This window comes from Vidua chalybeata, chromosome 1, assembly GCF_026979565.1.
Source record: "Vidua chalybeata isolate OUT-0048 chromosome 1, bVidCha1 merged haplotype, whole genome shotgun sequence".
Lineage (NCBI taxonomy): Eukaryota > Metazoa > Chordata > Aves > Passeriformes > Viduidae > Vidua > Vidua chalybeata.
The window spans coordinates 81,384,989-81,405,427 of record NC_071530.1 but is presented as its reverse complement, the minus strand read 5'-3'; the positions used below and the strand labels follow the sequence as shown (position 1 = coordinate 81,405,427).

The 20,439-nt window shown below is 35.0% G+C and overlaps 1 protein-coding gene across 2 annotated transcripts in view; it reads left to right on the top strand.

Moving 5' to 3' along the window:
* Positions 1-20,439, top strand: part of MARCHF6 (membrane associated ring-CH-type finger 6) — a 42,065-nt gene that overhangs the window by 8,691 nt on the left and 12,935 nt on the right. For both annotated transcript variants that reach the window (XM_053963477.1, XM_053963469.1), the window contains exons 4-17: positions 3,744-3,887; positions 5,298-5,370; positions 6,614-6,782; positions 8,158-8,350; positions 8,647-8,708; positions 10,638-10,670; positions 11,719-11,770; positions 14,427-14,485; positions 15,093-15,173; positions 16,348-16,416; positions 16,531-16,605; positions 17,427-17,561; positions 18,044-18,163; positions 20,159-20,259. In XM_053963477.1, coding sequence (XP_053819452.1) covers positions 3,744-3,887; positions 5,298-5,370; positions 6,614-6,782; positions 8,158-8,350; positions 8,647-8,708; positions 10,638-10,670; positions 11,719-11,770; positions 14,427-14,485; positions 15,093-15,173; positions 16,348-16,416; positions 16,531-16,605; positions 17,427-17,561; positions 18,044-18,163; positions 20,159-20,259 — 1,366 coding nt within the window. The remainder of the gene's footprint in view (positions 1-3,743; positions 3,888-5,297; positions 5,371-6,613; positions 6,783-8,157; positions 8,351-8,646; positions 8,709-10,637; positions 10,671-11,718; positions 11,771-14,426; positions 14,486-15,092; positions 15,174-16,347; positions 16,417-16,530; positions 16,606-17,426; positions 17,562-18,043; positions 18,164-20,158; positions 20,260-20,439) is intronic.

The following is a 20,439-nucleotide window of genomic DNA, read 5'->3' as shown; positions in this document are numbered from 1 at the left end:
ATTTCCGTGCTTCCCATGCAGCTTCATTGCTGGTATGTGGTTCATACAATGTCACAAGCTTCGTTAAAACAGATACTGTAAAACTAAAGGAAGCCATATGAGTAGAGTGTTCTTTATAATGTAATTTGGGTATTACATTATTGGAGGATATATTAAACTGGTTTCTTTACCTGTTTGTTTTGATAAACTTTTAACACAGTAGTCATAGCTTCAGAATTTCTACAAAGGCTAATTTCAAAAAATAAAATTCTGGAACAAAATACTACATACTGGCACAGAATTCAATGTGTCTTCTGCCAGCTCCAGTGTGCAGAGTATACACACAGCTGAGATTTATATGAATGTTATTTCATATATTTGTTAGAGCTGTGCTTGTCTGAGAAGGAGTGGAGTTTTTCTGCTTTTACCTTAGGGGTCTGAAGCTAAGTCTGCATGTGTTTGAAGGGTGTAAAACACAGAAACATAGAATAGTTTGGGTTGGAATGGTCTTAGGAAGATCATCTGTTCCAACCTAAAGAATAACTCACAAGCCCTGTTTTACCAAACCAGTACTTTCACTCAGGAGCTATCAAATACGTGTTTTTTACTTACGAGTTACACAGTCTTATTTCACGATCAGTGCATGGGGATGACTGAGGTGGCATATAAATGGCTTGCAAATGTAGTAGTAAATAAAGAATCTATGGGTAAGAGGGTTGCAAGTGTGATGATTCTGTGAAGTAGGTTAAATGACAGCTTCTAAAGGTAGCCTTGTGTTTTTTCTACCTTATTTGTGTAAGTGTAAGAGCAGATTTTTTTTGTCATACCATCTGTTTTGGAGAAGTAAAATTAATAATTGTTTTCCTGGAAAAGTTAGGCTTACAGGAGAGGAGGGGAGTGTAAAACAAAACCCCACCTGAAAACAACCAACCAACCAAAAAAAAACCCACCTAAATTTCGAATTCACAACTAAATTAGCAGTTACACTGCATAGGTGTGACCTAAGTATGCAAAAAGCTTTCTATTAGTTTTTCTATAACAAGGAAGTTGAGCTAAACCCATGAAAAACTCACCCAAAGTCTGTTTGAATTTCATGCTGTAATAAAAAAAAAAGACAACCTATTGTTTCAATTGGTCTCTAGTAGAAAGATTTTTATTTGGAAGAACTGTGGTAAATGATGCAAGAATTTGCTTTCTCAAACTGAGTTGGGAAAGATTACTGGGATGGAAAGTAAGGGATGGAGTTGCAGTGAGGAGGATGCATGTGCAGAAGTGAATTAGGAGGATGGATGCTGTGGTGGCAGGGGTCAAGGTCTCAGGCCTCAAAGTGATAGTGGAGAGTAAAGGGAGGTGCAGTGTGGACAGAAAATGGCACTGGGTGACAGACACAGGTGGGGACATAACCTATGAAAATCACTGGCAGCAAGCTTCAGTGGTGCAGGGTTCTTGCACACCAGGGGTTCCTGTCATGCTAGGAATTCCTGCATTTCATGCACCTGAGTGTTGCAGGACATAGAAGGATTTTAACTTATCATCATGGTATAAAGCTTCTAGTGGAAAAAGCTGTACATATTTTGAAGTGTGCACAGGAAAAAAGCTTTCTTCCCACCCTCAACTTCTGAAATCATCTAAAATCACCAAATTGTTAAAATTTGGGGGATATAGCTTGTGTTCTCTGAGTAGTAGCTACATTATTCTTTTATTTGAAAAGGCTGTGTTGTAACTCTAAAGCCTTCTTTTCTAAAGGCATGCAAAGTGCCAGCTTTTATAAGCACTTTCTGCTTTAAGTTAGGATGGACATTTTTTTACAGTTCCTTGTTTGTGTTCAGTAATTCCTGGAAGAAGCATTTTTAAATTTTTTAAATTTCAAATCTTTACAACTTAACAACTTGTCCCTAACAAATAAATCATTAATACAAAGTTAATGTTTTCTGTGTAGTTCTTGTTGCAAAGTGTTGATCAAAATATACTTTTTGAAAGTATTCTTTTTGAATACTTTCAAAAAGTATACTTTTTGAACGTATTCACTCTGCTGAATCGTGTGAGCGGTACCATAAATATTTAACAGATATACTCAAAATAGACATTCTTTTTCACCCTTGACAAAGCTTTTTTATCTCCTGTGGCAGAAATTTTCCAGTATGTTTGTTCAGTGTGAGTTGAGATCATTAGTTAGACTTCGGTTGGCATTTTCTATGGTTCCAAAATGTGTACTAAATCTGTTTCTCTAACAAGAAAATTGTAAGAGGATGTCAAAATATGTTTGTGTCCTGCTTTCAATTCACTGTTCTATGTTCTCACAGCTACAGTTCCCTAGTGTTATACTTTTAGTCCTTTGTTTCATGAATTCCAGTTCTCTGCCTGATACCTGGCGAATAACAAGCTCTGAAATTTCAAACCAGTTACTATTTGTCTCGGGGTACTGTTTTGTTCTTGCTTTGTGTCAGTTATAATCCACATATTGCTGTAATGCACCAGTCTCTCCCCATTCTTTGACTACTTCTGGATGTTGATACTGTTTGTCTGTATTCTTGAGTTCTCTTTACAATACAGAAACTGAAGGAAATAGCCCTGGAGAGAAAATAATTTCTTACTCCTGTAGAAGCTTCTTCTCTGAGACTAGTAAAAGGATGATTGAGAATGTAGGTGAAGGGGCTGCAGGTAGATAGCATAAAGCAGTATTTGTTAGAGGATTGCTCAGGAGGGGAATCGAAAACTTCTTTCTATTTGTTCTTATAAAAATTGAGTTTCCTGATGTAGTTAGAAGTATGTAAGGTTTTAAAAGATAGTCCATAATGTTAAAATCTTCAAGCACAGATATTTGCAACATAACATCCAGGCAGCAATGTCTTTGTGCAACTCCCAAATATAATTTATCTTCTTTATTCAAATCTGTTATTGATAGTGTGTATTACCACTACTTAGTATCCATGTAAGTCTGTAGAAACTAAGTGCATGTAATGAAATTGTTACATGTTTTCTAATTGTGTGCAAAAGAAGACCTCACCGCTGTTTTTCTGGGCTTTTGAGTGGGGATGGGGCTATGCAACATATAGGTGTTGAGTTTAAGAAGTCCAGAAAATTTAGTATTATGAGAATATCTGTGCAGGATGAGAGATTTGCATTGTGCTCTGTAATAGGAGTGTCCTTAGAAGAAATTCTGCATGATATGAAACAGATATCTGTTGAAAGTCAATTATGGTGTGTAAATTTCAATGTCTGTGGATACTTAATCAGTTTTCTTCAGTTTTTACTCCCTGTGTGCTGCTTTTATTTTGCTGGGGGTATTTTTGGTCTGTGCTGTTGGATGGCAAGTAGGGTATAAATTATCTAGCACACAAATAGTGTGCAAAATTGCTAATTGCTGTTGTTCCTCGTGCCCTGCCCATGAACTAGGTTTATAAATAACAGAGGAATCTTTGAGGTAGTGTTGAGTGAGAGTGATACTGATTTTAGAATCTGCTTTTTCTTGAGCTTATTTTTAGGTAATTGGATATTACAGTTAACAAATAAAGCTATTAAAAAAACTTAGGTCAAAAACTGGCATAGAGCTTATTAATTTTCCCATTCCATTCAGTACACAATGAAACAAATGTTTTATGTGAATTCTTTTTTGTTGTTGTTTGTTTGGAGTCATCTCTTTAGAACATAAAATATGCTTATTCTTCTAGTAAGCTTTTGTCAGATGCAAACAGTTTGGCAGGGCTTCTACATAAATGCTTCTCTCAAGGACAAACTGTTTCGTAAGTGTCTTTTCTACACAGTTTATTCCCCAGATATGCCTTCACGGCTTCCAATCCAAGACATCTTTGCTGGACTGGTTACGAGTATTGGCACAGCAATACGATACTGGTTTCATTATACACTTGTGGCCTTTGCATGGTTGGGAGTAGTACCTCTTACTGCATGTAAGTATTAATTTTCTGTACATAATGCTCTTATACACAGGGAAACATACCGCTTCCTGCAACAAAGTTTTGTGAGACCATTATTGTTTATCAAAACAAAAAAAAAAATCAAAGATGCTATTTCATTTCTTTTCACTCAGGAATTCTAGCTGTTTGACTCTTAAGCCAGTAGTGCAATGCAGAAAGGTGTTAAGACACAGGAGAGAATGCATGAAAGAGCTTTTACGTGTCTTACTCCAATAAAATGCCTCTTCTCAGTTTTCTTTAAAATCTACATGGAAGCTTTTATTTTATGCCATTTATTAATATTAGGATAGAAGAGTTGTCCTATTTTTATTAACCTTCTCTAAATGAAAGTGCAGGTTTTTTTTATGTGAAAAGTAAAATTCCTTTACAATCATGGACAAATTGATTCGTGAAACTCTTAAAATCTCGAAGTCATGTAAGTAGTAAAGGAATTCAGTAGAAAAGAGATGCACATTTAAATTACTCTAGTATCCAGTTTAAATTTTACTTTCCAAATAGAGACAGAAAAAGAACTATGGATGTTTCAACAAGCTAAGAATACACATAAAATGGAGAAAGGCAGAAAGGCTATAATGTTCAGTCAAGGAAATAATTGGAAGTGCATCTTTACAAACCATAATACGCCCCTTGAACAAAAGAGCAAGGGAGTAAATGCATCTCCCCAGACAGTTTCTTGGTATGTTCTGTGTTTTTATTTGTAGCTGGCACAGACTTAGTTTGAGAACAGCACAATATTGGCATCGCCTAATTTTCTGAAGTAGACCATATACACTGATGACCTACTTTTTAAATACACATCATGATAAAAAGCTAACATTTACTAGCATCATCTATTAATCCATAAAATAGTTACTTAAAACAGATGATGAAATAGTGATGGTCCTTGCAACATGATATCATAACACCAGAAGTTTATACACATTCAAAATGTGATTGAGCAAATTAAAGGGGGAAAATTGCATCAAGGATTAACTAGCTGTGAAATATTTTGGAATAGGAAGTGAAGCATATGAGAAGAAGTATCACTGTATACACTGAAGAAGTATCCCTGCAAGTATCTTTAACCTGCTTCCATATTCTTCCTTAGGCATCCATTAGTGTGACCAGTGCTGGACACAGGTCTGGAAGAATCTTGGGTCTAATCTAGTATGGCATTTCTTACACTTTGAATGTGTACTTTTAAAGATGTGGAGCTAAAAATACAGCTTTGTGCCACATGGTTGTATATGATCTTGACTTCTGTTCATACACTGAAAGTTGAGATTTTCTTCCATGTCATAAATTTAGTTGGGTACCAGGTGAAAAGGGGGTACCTGGGGGTCCTTTCCAAGTGAAGCTGTAGCCAAAATTGAATTATTGCAAAGCTTCTGTTTATTCATGCAGGTCGTATCTACAAGTGCTTGTTTACTGGCTCTGTGAGCTCACTACTGACACTGCCATTAGATATTCTGTCTACGTAAGTACTTCAGCAGTTTGATCTAAAAACCTGTTTTAGTCAGATTACCCTAAAAACAGTAACTTTGGAACTTAGAGTCTCTTTCATCCAGTTACATTTGTTATCTTCTGCCATCTTAATAATCAACTGCCCATTACCCTTTGCACAACCAGATGTATGGACAACACCATTACAGTAGAAATTATTTCACTTTGGAGTTCCATTATTCAGGATCTTTGGAGCTGGGAAACCGACTACAAAGCAGGCCCTGGTTAATGAAAACTTGTATTTGATGTCAAGAAAACTTACGCTGCAAACTTAATTAAAAAAAATAAATTTCCTATGGTTTAAATCAGATACATAGTAGAATACTAAGAAATGTGTCACTAATAATGTGACTTTCTGGTTTTTGTTGCACTTTTATATTTTGAATTTAATTTTATCCATTCTGAGTCTCTTATGTGAGAGGGATTATTTTTTATCAGATTTCCTTCTAGCTGATACTTGGATTTTTAATGCTTCAGTCACCATCTGCTATTGCACATTGTCTTTCCATGTCCTTTTAAAATCAATTTTGCCTAAAGAATCAGTAAATACCAAAGAACAGAATTCCAAGCTTGCTTAAATTCAAGCCTCTTACTTTCTCATTATCTTGAACATGAGGAACTGAAACGGAGTTTAAGTAGAATCAGCTGCACATCAAGCAAATTTGGAATGAATGTTCTCTGTGTTTCAGCTAAGTCATCTCAATTGGGCTATTTGATTTGAGAAATAAGGTCAAGTTGCATTTAACTTATTTTCATTATTGGAGAGAGATGCTTGTTTCAGTCTAATAACAGTATGTTTCCTGTTATCTCTGTAGTGTAGATTCTGTTTTTATTTTTCGGAGAAGAATCTGAAACATCTGAACCTCATGTCTATTACAGTCTAGGGAGAAAATAAGGGACTCAAGTATTTGTCAGATTTTAACAGGGTGTGAAACTGTGTTTTGACATTTATTTCTTTGGCAGAGTCAGTTACAGTAGCCTCTTGTGTCGTCTTTTCATACGGTTCCATTCTTCTGGTTCAGGTAGCTCAGCAGATAAAATGCTGAGGTGGACTGGATATTATGCATTTAGCCTTTAAGAAAACCTCTTACTATATCAAACCATTTACTTAGTGACTGTTGTGTTTCCTTTGCTATTCTGGAAGATTGTTTTTTCTAAGCTACTTGGTAGTTACCAGCAAAATACTGTTTTCATTAATTTTTTTTTTTTTTTAACAGGGAGAACTTATTGGCTGACTGTTTGCAGGGCTGTTTTGTGGTGACATGCACTCTGTGTGCATTTATCAGCCTTGTATGGTTACGTGAGCAGATCGTCCATGGAGGAGCACCACAGTGGTTGGAACAAAATCAACAACAGCCACTTAATGGTGTTGGTCAACAAAATGAGGTAAAACGTACTGCTCATTAGTTCACAATTAATTTAGAAAATGTATTTACTACTGAGAGTAAATACTTTATCAGAACACAATGGGAATGTTATTTTACTTCATTATATCTTTATTTGTTACAGAGGTTGAACACTTCTTCCTGTATAAACTTGGTGACACCGCTGTTATGTTTTTGAAGTTGTTTTATTGTGTAGCATAGCGTAGATTCTTAGCTCTGTATCTTTACCCTTTTTAAGGTAATTTTATGCACATAAAGCTGAATTCTCGGGCATAGTCAATGAAGATGCAGCTTGCTTTTATTTTGTCTTTTTCGTAGGTATGCTGGTAGTTCATGAGGTAAAAATTCACTGTTCTCAAAGAAATTGAAAGTTTTGTTGACACCACTGAAGCTGGAGCTTCTCTGCCCTCCTCCCACTCCCCACACATGCATATGAACTCCTTCAGTGCTTTTAGGAGCGTCTTGGGTGAAGAAGTGGTCATAGAAGTGATCCACACATAGGGAAAAGATAATTAAAAATCTTGTTTTTGTTTTAGTAAATGTCAGTTTTTAAAAGACAGAGATTCTCGTCTTCGTGACTGACTCAAGTTGCCCTTGAGTTATCATCTTTCTCATATAATGAAAGTTTCCATGAGGGAGTTCCCCTCTACTGAGCACTGGTAAAACCACATCTGGAGTGCTGTATCCAGTTTTAGGGTCCTCCAGTACAAAAGAGCATGGACAGCCTGGAGTGAGTGCAGTGAAGAGCCAACAGAAATGATTGAAGGACTGGAACATCTGACATGATAAAAGGCTAAGAGAACTGGAATTATTTAGTTTGAAAATGGGAATGCTCAGGGTGGACCTTACCAGTCTGTATGAATGCCTGATATGGAGGGCTATAAAGAAGACAGAGCTATGGTTGTCTTCTGGTGTTGAGTGACAGGACCACAGGCAGTAGGCTTAAATTAAAATGCAGGAAATTACATTTAGATTAAAAAAAAAACAGGAGGGTTTTAGCTTTTTTTATATACATACTGCTACTTTGATCATCTACTGGAACAGGTTGCTTAGAGAGGTTGTAAAGTTTCCACCTCAGGAAAAGGTGGCTCAAAAGCCAAGTGGAAACAGCACTGACCCTGCCATAGCTGACCCTGCTTTGAGTAGTCAGGTTGGCTAGATGATCTCTAGAGGCCCTTTTCTACCTCAGCTACTCTGTAAAGTTATCTGAATATTTCTTTTCCTGTTTTTAAAAGTTTACTGGTCCCAAGTGTAATTCTTATTTAGAAAATACATTATTGACTTTTTAAAATACTGTTTGGTTTCATATATATACAGGATAAAAGCATGAAGAGTGCTTGATCAATTTAACCAAGTACTAAATCCTGTTTCTACAGGCTCAGGCTGCTGTAAATGGAGGTGTTGAAAATGCTGTGCTTGATCAACCTGCTAACCCAGCAGCTGAGAATGTAGTTGTAGGTGAGAACCCTGAAATTCAAGAGGAACAAGTAGATGAAGAGGAGGAAGATAATGAAGATGAAGAGGATGCTGTAGTAGAAGATGCAGCAGATGCAAACAATGGAGCACAAGGTAACAGGTGACTCAAAACATTAATGTTCTAGTTCTTACTAAATACAAATTAATTGGATATCAAACTGTCGTAATTGAAGGAAGCTGTGTAAATTCCCACTTCAGCTTGTTTATCTTGGCTTTGAAAATTTCATGTGTTTTGAGTGCTGAAGCATCTGCTTGCTGAAAAGCTGTCAGCAGTTACAAGATGAATATTATGCACTCAAGTCTTTTTGTTCATTTAGAACATAACATGGAGTGGTTACATCTTGTTTTGAGTGATCTAACAGCTGTAAAAATGGCCATTGTCCCCTCAGATGACATGAACTGGAATGCTTTGGAATGGGATCGAGCAGCAGAAGAGCTTACTTGGGAGCGAGTGAGTAAGAATCATTTTCTTGAATTTAATAATTCAGGCTCATACTTTAAATGATTTGTAGTATTGCTGTGTTAAATTGCGTTTGGGATTTGGAAATCATTCTTTTGTAAGAGCCTTTAGTGACCTAGAAAAGTTGTTATATTATAAACAAAATGATATTATGTTACTTCTTAACTCTTAAAGAAAGCATTTCTTTGATTTTAAGTATAGTGCCAGCTTATAAGTATATAGTAGCAGCATAAAACATGTTTTAGTAGTCTTTTCTGAAGTCTTTCACTTGCTGAGGTATAGAACTGACTTGCAGCTTGCTTTGAGGACACTGGGCCAGATTAGGAGTGCAAAGATGTTGCATTAGATGTAGTTTAATGCTTAATTTTTGTGTTCATGAAAGCATTAGACTAAAGAAAAGAGAAGTTTAGATTTCTTTGCAAAAAGCCAATGTATTTCTCTAAAAATTATGGAGCACTTTAATGTAACATGGTGTCTCTATGCATCACAAATTCCATAACTAGAGTATGACATGCGTGTACACTGTAATCATGGAGTAGGGTAGAGACTTGAAAATTAGGTTTGTGTAGCTGGTCTAGAAGTAGCCAACATCTGAGTTCAAAGCTCACCACATGCAGCAAAATCTGCCTGAAGGTAGGTGCAGCAGCTTCATGTGATTTACCAGCATCACTACGAGGCTGTGGTATAGTTGTTGCCTCGACTGCAGGGTAGCAGAAATACAGTTTTCATCATGAGTGGCACATCTTGATATTTGTTTTGAATCTACTGAAAGCTTCTTAGTGTGTTTTGAAAGATATTTCATAAAATGGACATACATAAATTCAGGTTCCTGAACCATTCTGTTGTTTATTTCAGGATGAAAGTGCTGTATTTCTGAACCCAATTTATTTGCTAGAAAGTGCTGATATATTCCTAACTGGTGATATTTTGGTGCTTTTCCATGAATATAGAAGTCAGTTTCAGCATACTCTCATAACCACTTCCAATGTTATGTGCTGACATAGGTAATAGATGTGTAGTTGACATTTAGTATCAAAATTGAGGTAGGCTCTTCTATTATGTCATCCTGTGAAAATACCATGCAATTTTTCTGAGTTTTCAAACATTTTTGCATCTTAGTTTGATTTGTAAAATATGTGTAACGCTTATATCTTGGAAATTAGTGCAAAGTCCTTGTATAAAAGACGCTTGAACATGGAACTTTACAGTGGTAATTATGGAGTAGGAGTATATGGATTGAAATAGTAAGATACACTCAAAATGGGGGAAATGGAGATTTTTATTTTTTTTGTAATGGGTGCTTTATTTTTGTCTGCTCTGTGGATGCTTCCCATAACAGTTGTGCTGAGTTATGAAGAATAGGTTTCCCATCTTCACTAGCTGTAAAACAATTCTGTTCGAAAGTTAATAGCATACAGTGTAGCAAATTACCCTGTTAGTAGTTGCTTTTATACATCGAGGGTAAAATACTAACTTTTCTCAGTGCAGCATAAACTGATATTTTGCAAGTAGCATGAAACAAAAATTTGCTCTTGAATTTAAATATTGAGTTGATTAAACATGTACTTAAATAGCCATTCAATCACTACAGTATTTTGTAAATACAAAATCTTTGTCAAAGTCTTCAAAGTCATGGAGAGAAACAGCTTATAAATGAATAGATTCTGTGTTTGGTTTGACACATATAGATACATGTGTATTCAGATATTCCGCATGTACATCACTCTCTTTGAACACCTGAGTTTTGAATGAGAACTTAGTTTCTCTGTTTATTGGTAAAAATTTATGTGCTGGTACTGTTGGTTGAGCCATTAAAAAACTCTTGAGTGCATTGGACAGTAAAGGTCAATGTGAAAGAGGCTTATTTTAGATTCAAGTTAGTTTTTCTGATAAGTAAAAATAACTTTCTTATCTTCACAGATGCTTGGACTTGATGGATCTCTGGTTTTCTTAGTAAGTGCAATCCTACTTTTCAATAATTTCTACAGAAGGATTTTTTTAAGTACCTGGTTTTTTTTATATACATAATTGTATTTGAAGTCCTTATTTTCATATCATATATATATTTCTTTAAAGAGAGTTTCATATGATGTCATGTTCAAGTAAACTGGGTTTTTAGGAGTTTCACAAATGAATGGGGTGTGTGTGTGGCATAAAAGTAGAATTTCTTAAAATATGTAGATAACTTCGGATCACTTACTCCACTGTAAATAAAAACTAGACCTTTTAAAAAGCACACACTGAAAATACATATGTGTTCTAACCTTATGTTTTGATCTTTGTTATAATTAAAATACAATTATCATTCAAATATATTTTTTGTCCTAATACCACCATAACACCACTACATCTAGTATAGACTAGATTTTAAAATCTAAGATCTTCAGTTGACTCTATTTTCAAAATACTCTATCTTAGAATCATTAAGTTTGAAAAATACCTCGAAGGCCGTTGATGTCCATGTTATTAGTCATTTACCTTAAATATTAATATCAAAAGAAGTAAAAATCCAGTGTACTTGTGGCTGAGGTCACATCTCAGCTAAAAGTAATATTAAAAAATGGAAATGTGCTGTCATTTTTTAGAGTCAGAGCTGTCAGTTTGGTTAATGCATTTGTTGTGGCAAAGACTAATTGTTAAAAGTTCAGATGAACATTTTCTCATTTATGAAAAAAATATCCACAGACATTTTATGTAATTCTTTTTAAAGATGGAACTCTTTGTATAGATTTTAAAATAAAAGCCTACTTTTACAAAATGTAAGCCAGAGTAAGTGCACTTATCTAAATAAATGTTCATGAATGTAACGAGCTGCATGTTTTGGTCTTTGTGTTAGAGCACAAACTTCCTGGCTCTAACATGAGATGTGCAAGTTCTGGTGATAATAGACTGTTGAAATAAGAAGTTAAGATACAAAAGTCAAGTCACTTATTTAAAAGACTGACATTTATGTCCTGTTTTCTTGTCATCTTCCTTCCTCTTTCCCCTGTACTCCTTACAGGAACATGTCTTCTGGGTGGTGTCTTTAAATACATTGTTCATACTTGTCTTTGGTAAGTATTGTTTGCTCTTAGGTTTTAAAATGATTCTTCTTTGTGAATTGGTAGTGCAGTGACTTCTAAAAACAGAAACAAAAATGAACTGACAATATGAATAACAAATATTTATTATTTTCTAGTTTTGTCATTTTAATTTCTTAAAGTGAATAGATTTAAAATAGGAAACCTAGCAGAACCTTAACCATGTCAACTAAAGCACAGAAAATATTTATTTCTAATATGGTTAAATTAAAGGAGGAATCTCAGGGAATTTAATTTGCGAGGAAATGCAGTACTTTGAGGAATAGCTCAAAGTACTCTTCATAGTTTTTTTTTCTTCTTCATAGTTTTCCTCTTCATAGTTTTTACTAGATAGAGTTATACAAATTTTTTCCATTAAGAATCCATTCTTGGAGCTCAGATTGAAAGGGAGGGAGGTATGCAAGAATATAGCATTTTAGTGACAAATGAAGCATGTTATGCACTTCAAAAAATACCAGACAAAAATACCACAAAGTTTCACTTGCTCTGAATGACCAGTTTAGAAAATAATTTTTTATGTTACTTTGGTGTTTTTTCAGTGGTCTTTCTTGGCAGAAGGGTTTGAGGTTGAAAAGCTGAAGTGGTACAATAGCTAAGTTTTTACAGACAAAGTAAAGCTCACAACACAGTGATTTGAGCATCTACATACTGAAACAGAACAGCAAATCAAAAGAAAATAAACATAAGTACATTGTATGTTTAATTCACAAGAAACCGTAACTGTTCTAAAATAAGAAGCAGAAAATACTTGAATTATTTCTTTCTGATAATTATTCTATTTTAATACATAGTTATCAGAAGTTAAGTGGATTTTTTAGCTGCTTTTTTCCTAAGTAGATAATAACCATGGAATTTCTAAATCATAGTAGATTAAAATTCAATAATAAGGAAGTAATAAGAATGCTTAATGAGGCTGTTGTATAGAAACATTTTCAGTAGCTGCTTTGCCAACGGGAAACTCACAAATAGAGAAGAGAATGACTTTCCTAAGCAAGCAGGAGGTCTGGGAATTTAATATGTGCCTCTCAAGCCTATTTTTAGTATCTTTCCCATTAAGTAATACTGCTTAATTTGTAACTGCCAAATATCTGGTAATTTGTAATTATAGTACTTGTGAGTTCAGATGTCACAGGAGGTTCTTGATGAAATATAAAGCAGAGGGAAAGCATTTGCAACCTTAATTAGTAGTCCAGAAATTCTCCTTGGACAAATTAATTCATTTCAACTTAATTAATATTTTCTATAGCTCATTCTAGTACTCACAGAGGAGTTTGTACTCCTTTGTGCTTTTTTTTTAAGGAAACCATTAGAAAAATAATTTAAATAATGTTATTTTAAAAACATGACAAACTGTGCACTATATTCTCATAAAATGTCAAAAATGCAACTTTTAAGTTATTAGTCTGGTACCTGTAGGAGTTGCGAGTGTGATCATTGTCATCTCACTTTTCTTTCTCTTGTTCTTGCTGGGCAGGGAGAGCTCAATTCCTCCCTTTATCTTTTACATGTTTGCTCTTCCCAATAACTACAGATTTTCCTAAAAGAGACATAAATTAAAACTTTTCTTATTATTGATTAGGGTAATATGAGTCCTGCTAAATCTTTTCCTGTAGTTTTTTTGTTGGTTTGTTTGTTTGCTTCTTGGGTTTTGAAGTTGTAATTTTTCTTACATTGGTCATACAGAAATGAGGAGAGAGAAAATCATCGCACTTTTCGTTTGAGGGAATATTTAGTCTGTAGTAGTTCCCAGGGTGGGCTACCACGATGTAGTGAAGACAATAGAGGTGAAAATAAAAGCTTGCCACTTCTGCAGCCCCTCCACTTTATACTGATGCACTTTTCTCCTATAAAAAATTGATGTTAAATTCTCTAGTTCTTCATAACTTGGTTGGAAGACAACAGAGTGAGATAAAGTAACTAAAAATTTTATTGCAAATATTCAGGTTTCTAAAAATGGGGAAGTGCTGTTTTTTCTAATGCATTTCTTCTGAAACCTTAGAATGGTCAGAAGTGAGTTCTCAGGAATAATGAACAGTTTTCAGTGCATTAGTTCAAAGTAAAAGACTTCTCATTTGCTCCTCATCCCTTCATTGGGTGTCATCTTTCTCCCCCTCCTCTTCCCTCTGCAAATTTCTGCAGGGCTTGCATTTTTCACAATATTTTAAGTATTTTTAAGAATTAAAGCACTAGAACCGAAGCCTTGCTAATGGAAGTCCCATCTCACCAGGCTGTAAAATGGCTACTGAAGTCTTTTAGTGCATGGGAAAAAAGGAGTATACAGCATAGGTTCCTACAGGAGTCTGAGACACATGCCAGCCTAGTACATAACACTGAGAAATGGAATTAATTTGCAGAGTGCAAGATGAAGTTAGAAGGAAAAGACTGTCCTCTTATTTTGTGTAGTTTTATATTGTTTTAGTCCTTAAGTGCAAATTCTGATCTGATTTTCAGTGTTTGTAAAATTATAGGAATCTAACACTTGAAAATATTTGCACAGAAATAAATTTTTGTATTTTTTCATGAAATTTACAAGTAGAATACTACCATGTTACAATATTCATCCTGCAAATAAGGCTTCATTTAGCAGTTTTCATGGACTTTTTTTCTCCTTTCTGCTTACATTATACAGCATTTTGTCCATACCACATTGGTCACTTCTCCATTGTTGGCCTGGGCTTTGAGGAATATGTAAGTACTGTTTTATAATTTCAAAATGAAAAATAAACTACCACCATTTATTCGATCACAATATTTTTGTAGCATCTTTCCACTTCTATTTGTGGTTGCAAAAGTAACTTCGAGTATGTCTTCTTACTAGTTCTTCAACCTTTTTGAGTATATGATTAAACATGTTGTCCCACTCTTTTCCCCTTCCTCCATTATTTACATCTCAAGTGAGATTTTTACTGTTTGTAAAAACTGTGTATGTCTTCAGGGTTTTTAACAGCCTCTTGTTCCTTGTGTACATTTTAAACTTGTTTACTAATTTTCATAGTGGATGATAATAAGTAGAGGAAAATAGGGGATGAATGAAACAGTGTAAGGTGGCACCTTTTGTTTCATATATTGAGATTGTTTTGAGTTTGAAGAAAGTAGTTGTAATGTAAATGTAAACATTATCTATTATTGATGAATATTAAAAAATAGTAGTAGATTATTAAAATATGTAAAAACTAGAGAAACTTGACATTCTTCTTGAATAGTTGAAATTTGGAATTTATCTTAGTTACATAAAAAGGAGATGTAATCTTCTAAGAGACTGATAAAGTTTCACGTTTTTTCCTCTTTGCTCCAGGTCCAAGCATCTCACTTTGAAGGCCTGATTACAACTATAGTGGGATATGTTCTTCTAGCAGTGACTCTAATTGTTTGTCATGTATCCTTTTGTCAGTAGTTACCTGGTTCAGATTTACATGTAAATAATTTTTTCTGGCTGTGCTTTGTGGCAGTGCAGACATGATGCAGGTGCACTTAACTCACTATTTTTCTCTGCTCTTTTGGTGAAGTTAGAAGGAAAGGTCTCTTCTGTTCTCTTGGGGATTTAGAAGTTGTCGGTGTGACTGCCTGCTTTCAAGTACTTCCACATGCTTAGCAACACAATCAAAGGCTTTTATGCTTGCTTGAAGGTCTGTCTGAGGAAAAAAGTGTAGAATCATTTTTTCCTCATTTTTATCCATAGGCTTCTGCTGTGGACTGTAGTTGCAGCAGAGAGATTATAAAAGGAAGTATGATGGGAAATTTATACAAATATTTTTGATCTGCCAGATTTTTTGAATAAGAATTATTTTAGTTTCTTTGTTACGTCTCTGAACTACTGAGAGTTTGCAGCAACAATTTCTTTCTCATTATTACTTTTTCAGAGAAAACTACTTTCTCTTAGTTGTAGAAAATAAAGTACTGGAAGCTGGAAGGATTTATTTGGTCACAAGTAAGAAGGCTGCATTCGAGCTGCATGTTTTTTTACATTAACTTCAATTTGAAAGAATATACATTTGTTAGCAGTTTTCTGTTCAGAAGTAAACAAGAGTTAACATCAACTTTCTACATCAGTATACCAATGTGCAGTGCAAGTGTAAAACATTATTTAATTAGCATGTAGGTTTTGCCTCCTGAAAAAAAACCCCAAAACAAACTCCCAAAGTGCAATTTCATCCAGCTTTTCTTGGAAAAGGTGAGAGTTTGATTTAGACAGCAGGGAAGAGAAAGCTACTATTTAAAGTAGATCTTCAGTTTTTAAACTTACTTATTTGTGGCAGATGTTTTCAGAGATGACTATTTATTTCTCGAGAAAACTCTGGTTGTTTAATTTAAAAAGGGTTCTATTATTAATAAATATTTATTTATTTCAGATGCATGTTTGGGGATGTTACCCAGCACACCAGCTCATGACTACTGGAGTCTCAGCGAGTTTTGAAAATAATACACATAAGTACTATTTAATTTTTCTCTTTTATAAAATTTCCTGTTGCTAAAAGCAACATAATATAGTGTTCGATATTAGACTGTTACAAAGTGTTTTCCAGTGTTATTTTCTTGACAAAGTTATTCAGGGTTTGGCAGCTCTTGTTAAATTTCAGCGATCACGTCGTTTACTAGGAGTTTGCTATATTGTTGTCAAGGTAATCCTAATTTTTTGTGTGGGGAAAAAAAACCCTCTCAATTTAAACTGACATTATCGTTTTCTTAGCAATTTTTGTTAAACTAGTGAGATGTTATTTTCTCTTTTCCTAAAGGTTTCCTTGTTAGTGGTGGTTGAAATTGGTGTGTTTCCTCTCATCTGTGGCTGGTGGTTGGATATATGCTCCTTGGTAAGAACAGAAACAAATAATGATAAAATCTTTTGTAACTGTTTATATTTGAAGCAAAAAAAAAAAAAGTTCTCATGAGAAGAGAGCTCTTAATATGAGTTTGACATAAATGCTGTTTTCATAAACGCATTTCCAGAGGGAAATTTCCAGGGTTTTTTAGGTACTGCCTAATGCTAATTTTGGGGGTTTTTTGTTGCTAAATACAAATTAACATGCTATTACTAAAATAACAAGATCCTAATCCTTTTTAGTGCTGTTACAAGACCACTGTGATAATGAGCTTTTTTATAGGCAAACTTGTGTGCTGAATAAACCTCTTTATGTAGCCATCTTATGTGAAATGGTAATAACTTTGTATTTTAAGTTGTCCAGTCTCTTTCTGTTTTGAAAAATATCTTTGCTGCATTTGCTTGGAATTGAGGACAGTTTTTCTGTCCTGAAAAATACTGAGTGATAAATTTGGAATGGACAAAATTAGTTTTTTCCAGCCTTGGTAGAAGTACAATTTTACTTAGGAATTATTTGCTTCCATCATAGTGCTACTTTGTTTGAATTGATTTGTAACTTCTCTAGAGTCTGCTAGTGATTGAGTTGACATATTTCTTCTTTCTGTCAGAAGAAATAAATCGATCAGATATTGATCTTTATTTGCTGTTCTTATCATAAGTAATCCCTTTTTTCTCTAATTAAATGGTGTATTTATGTGTTAAAGCAAACATTTAAATTATGCTTAGTAGTATATGAACTAGGGTAAGCAGAAGAGTAGTTGTGGATGTTTGCCAAACTTCATTCATATTTGTTTACTACTTACCTTCTTCTAGGAGATGTTTGACGCCACTCTGAAAGACAGAGAATTGAGCTTTCAGTCTGCCCCAGGCACCACAATGTTTCTGCATTGGTTGGTTGGAATGGTTTACGTCTTCTATTTTGCATCCTTCATCCTTTTGCTAAGAGAGGTGAGTCTGTAAGAACAAGATTGGTATGCAACACAGTTAGAGGCTTACATACAAAACTGTTAAATCTTTCATGTGTGGGTATTGTTGCTACCATTTTTTGTGTGTATATTGGATTCAGTTATATGTTAAAAGGGCCATGCTGGTACTTACTGCAGTGGAAAAATCATGATTTTGAGTACATTTTACTTAGAGATTTTTGTTTAACTGTTAAATCTGAGCATTGCCTTCAAATTAATCCAAATATGTTTTAGTTGTTTAAGGCCAATCAGTACTTGAAAATTAAGCTCATATTTGGTTATTGGTTCTCTAGTTCCCTGTGATAATACTTTCTTTGTTCTATTTCTGTGCAATTTTGGTGAATCTTGTTCAACCAATCTTGTTTTACCCTATTACTTATTTTCTGCAGCAATGTTGTTCAAAATTGAAAAATAAATACAAAGATTATATTCTCCTCATATATTGTTTTCTGTTTCCTTCTTCAGGTATTGAGACCTGGTGTCTTATGGTTTCTCAGGAATTTGAATGATCCAGACTTCAATCCTGTGCAGGAAATGATTCACTTGCCAATCTATAGACATCTCAGGAGGTTTATCTTATCAGTGGTAAGGACTTACCAGAAAGATTTCGTTATTTGAAAATAAAGCTTCATATGTACTGTGTATTTAAAGAAAAACATTTTCACCATGGAAGTGAACTGGTACCTGGAGCAGGTTGCAAACAGAATCTGCATCTTTCAATACTCAATTAGATAAGGTTCTGATCAGCCTGATGTATCTCAGAGCAGGGGTTTGGGGATAATTGGTTGGACTTCTGAGCTCTCTTCTAAACCAAGTATATTATGCAAAGTCCCAGAAAATGTTTGTATTCTCAGAAAACAAGTGTTTGTTATAATGGATATTGTAAATCCTGTAACTTTTATTATGCCCTCAGTTGCTGCAGTAAACATTGTGTGTCCTGTTGAGCCAAAGTAGTGCAGCAGGGGAGAGTAATTTTCTTGATGGATTTTGGATTGGATTCTGCTGCTGTAGCCAGTGGTGTCCATTTCCAGATTATCATTGTAAGATAGTGAAAACAATGAGTTTTTTTCCCTTTAGTTGTTTGTCTGAGATTTCCTGAGCATGCAGTCAAGGAAGGGTCGTAGACTGTCTTTGACATAAATGAACTGTGTAAACTGACACACCAGAAACATTCTTTGATATACAGTATTGTTACACCTGAGGCGCTTTGAGCAGTGAAAGCTCAGAGAGATCCTGGTTCTGTTGGAGAGCCCTTCAGTATCTGAATGGAGTTGACCTTTCCACCTGTCTGAGCATTCTGTCCTTAGATAATTGTAGTTCTTCAGCTGCCTGAAATTTCATGGTACATCAGGTGGCCCAAATACAAGCCAAGATCTACTGGTTGCTCATGGTCTCACTTATGTTGTCACATGGTATTGGAACAGGCAGTTACTTGAACTTCACCTTTTTATTTGCTCAGCTAATTAATTCAGAATTTTCACTAGCCTCACTAGAATATGGGATCCAGAATGGTAATCATTTACCATGTCAAAGAATAAATCACACCTTTCAAGCTCTCTCTGTATTTTAAGAAATGTCTAGTGTATGACATAAACTATTATTTTTGAGGAAGAATGGGATTCAGTTTTTCTTCTTGACATAGTTAGACACAATTTTTTTTTTCACATCTTTACTCTCTATTTAATTTATATGAAATGTAAGAATGTGTTTAAAACTTAATTTTTCATCTGGTTCCTTAAGGAAACAGGATTCATAAAAGTGCATTGTCTTCAGGCACTTGATGTCTCCTACTGAATTTCAGTCTTTCAGTCAATTTGAAATGTGAAGAAATAAGAACTGAAATGTCTTTGACGCTTCGTCAAGTTGCTTAAGAAGTCAGCCACTTAGAAAAGAGAGGAATACAAAATAAGCAAATCTGGTGTTGGGAAAGGGGGAAGAAAGAACTCTCTGACATTGCTGTAGCTGTCAGCAGGGTTATTCTGGTGCTTATTCAGCTGCAGTCCTATTTGGCGAGGGCATTGTAGTCAACCAGTCTGCCTGGGATGGAATTGATTTTCTGCATAGTGGGGCAGCTGAAACAGTGTTGTTAACACAGGCCTGTTGGCTATGGCTGGACAGTGCTTGCACAACATCCAGGCATTTTCTTTGCTGCTCCCTCACCTCCAGTGAATAAGCTGCAGGCTGGAAGGAGGGTATCCCTGGAACAGCTGATGACATCATGCTCAGCAGTAAAAGAGAGCAGTGAGAAAGGAGGTTGGGAGGGATGTTCATGCTTATGGTGTTTGTCTTCCTGACTTTCCAGGAAATTGCTGATTCTGTCTGCTGATGGGAAGTAGAGAGTGAATTCTTCTTACTGTTTTGATTGCATACTTGGTGCTTTCTCTGTTAAATTGCCATTATCTCAGTCTTGCCTGCCTTCTGTTTTTGCCTTCCCCTTCAGCTGGAGAGCAGCTGGGTAGATATTCAGCTGTTAGCCAGGGCTAACCCACCACACACCCAGGGAACATGTCAGAGATGGGTGGGAAACCAGGTTTGGTAGTTTCTACTTTTTGGACTAACTTGTTTACTTTATAATTGCAGATTGTCTTTGGATCAATTGTACTGCTCATGCTCTGGCTTCCTATACGCATTATTAAGTATCTCCTACCTAACTTTCTTCCATATAATGTTATGCTCTACAGGTGAGCATTTATTTTTAAAATGATAGGGGTTTTGTTCAGTGTTTCTATAACTGGAAAAAGTGCATTTGCATTCCCTGAGCATTAAAGTGACACTTTTTATGTTATTTTGTTTTCAGTTAATCTAATCTTCATTGTTCTAAGAGAAATAAAGGGTAAAGGACATAGCTACATCATACAATG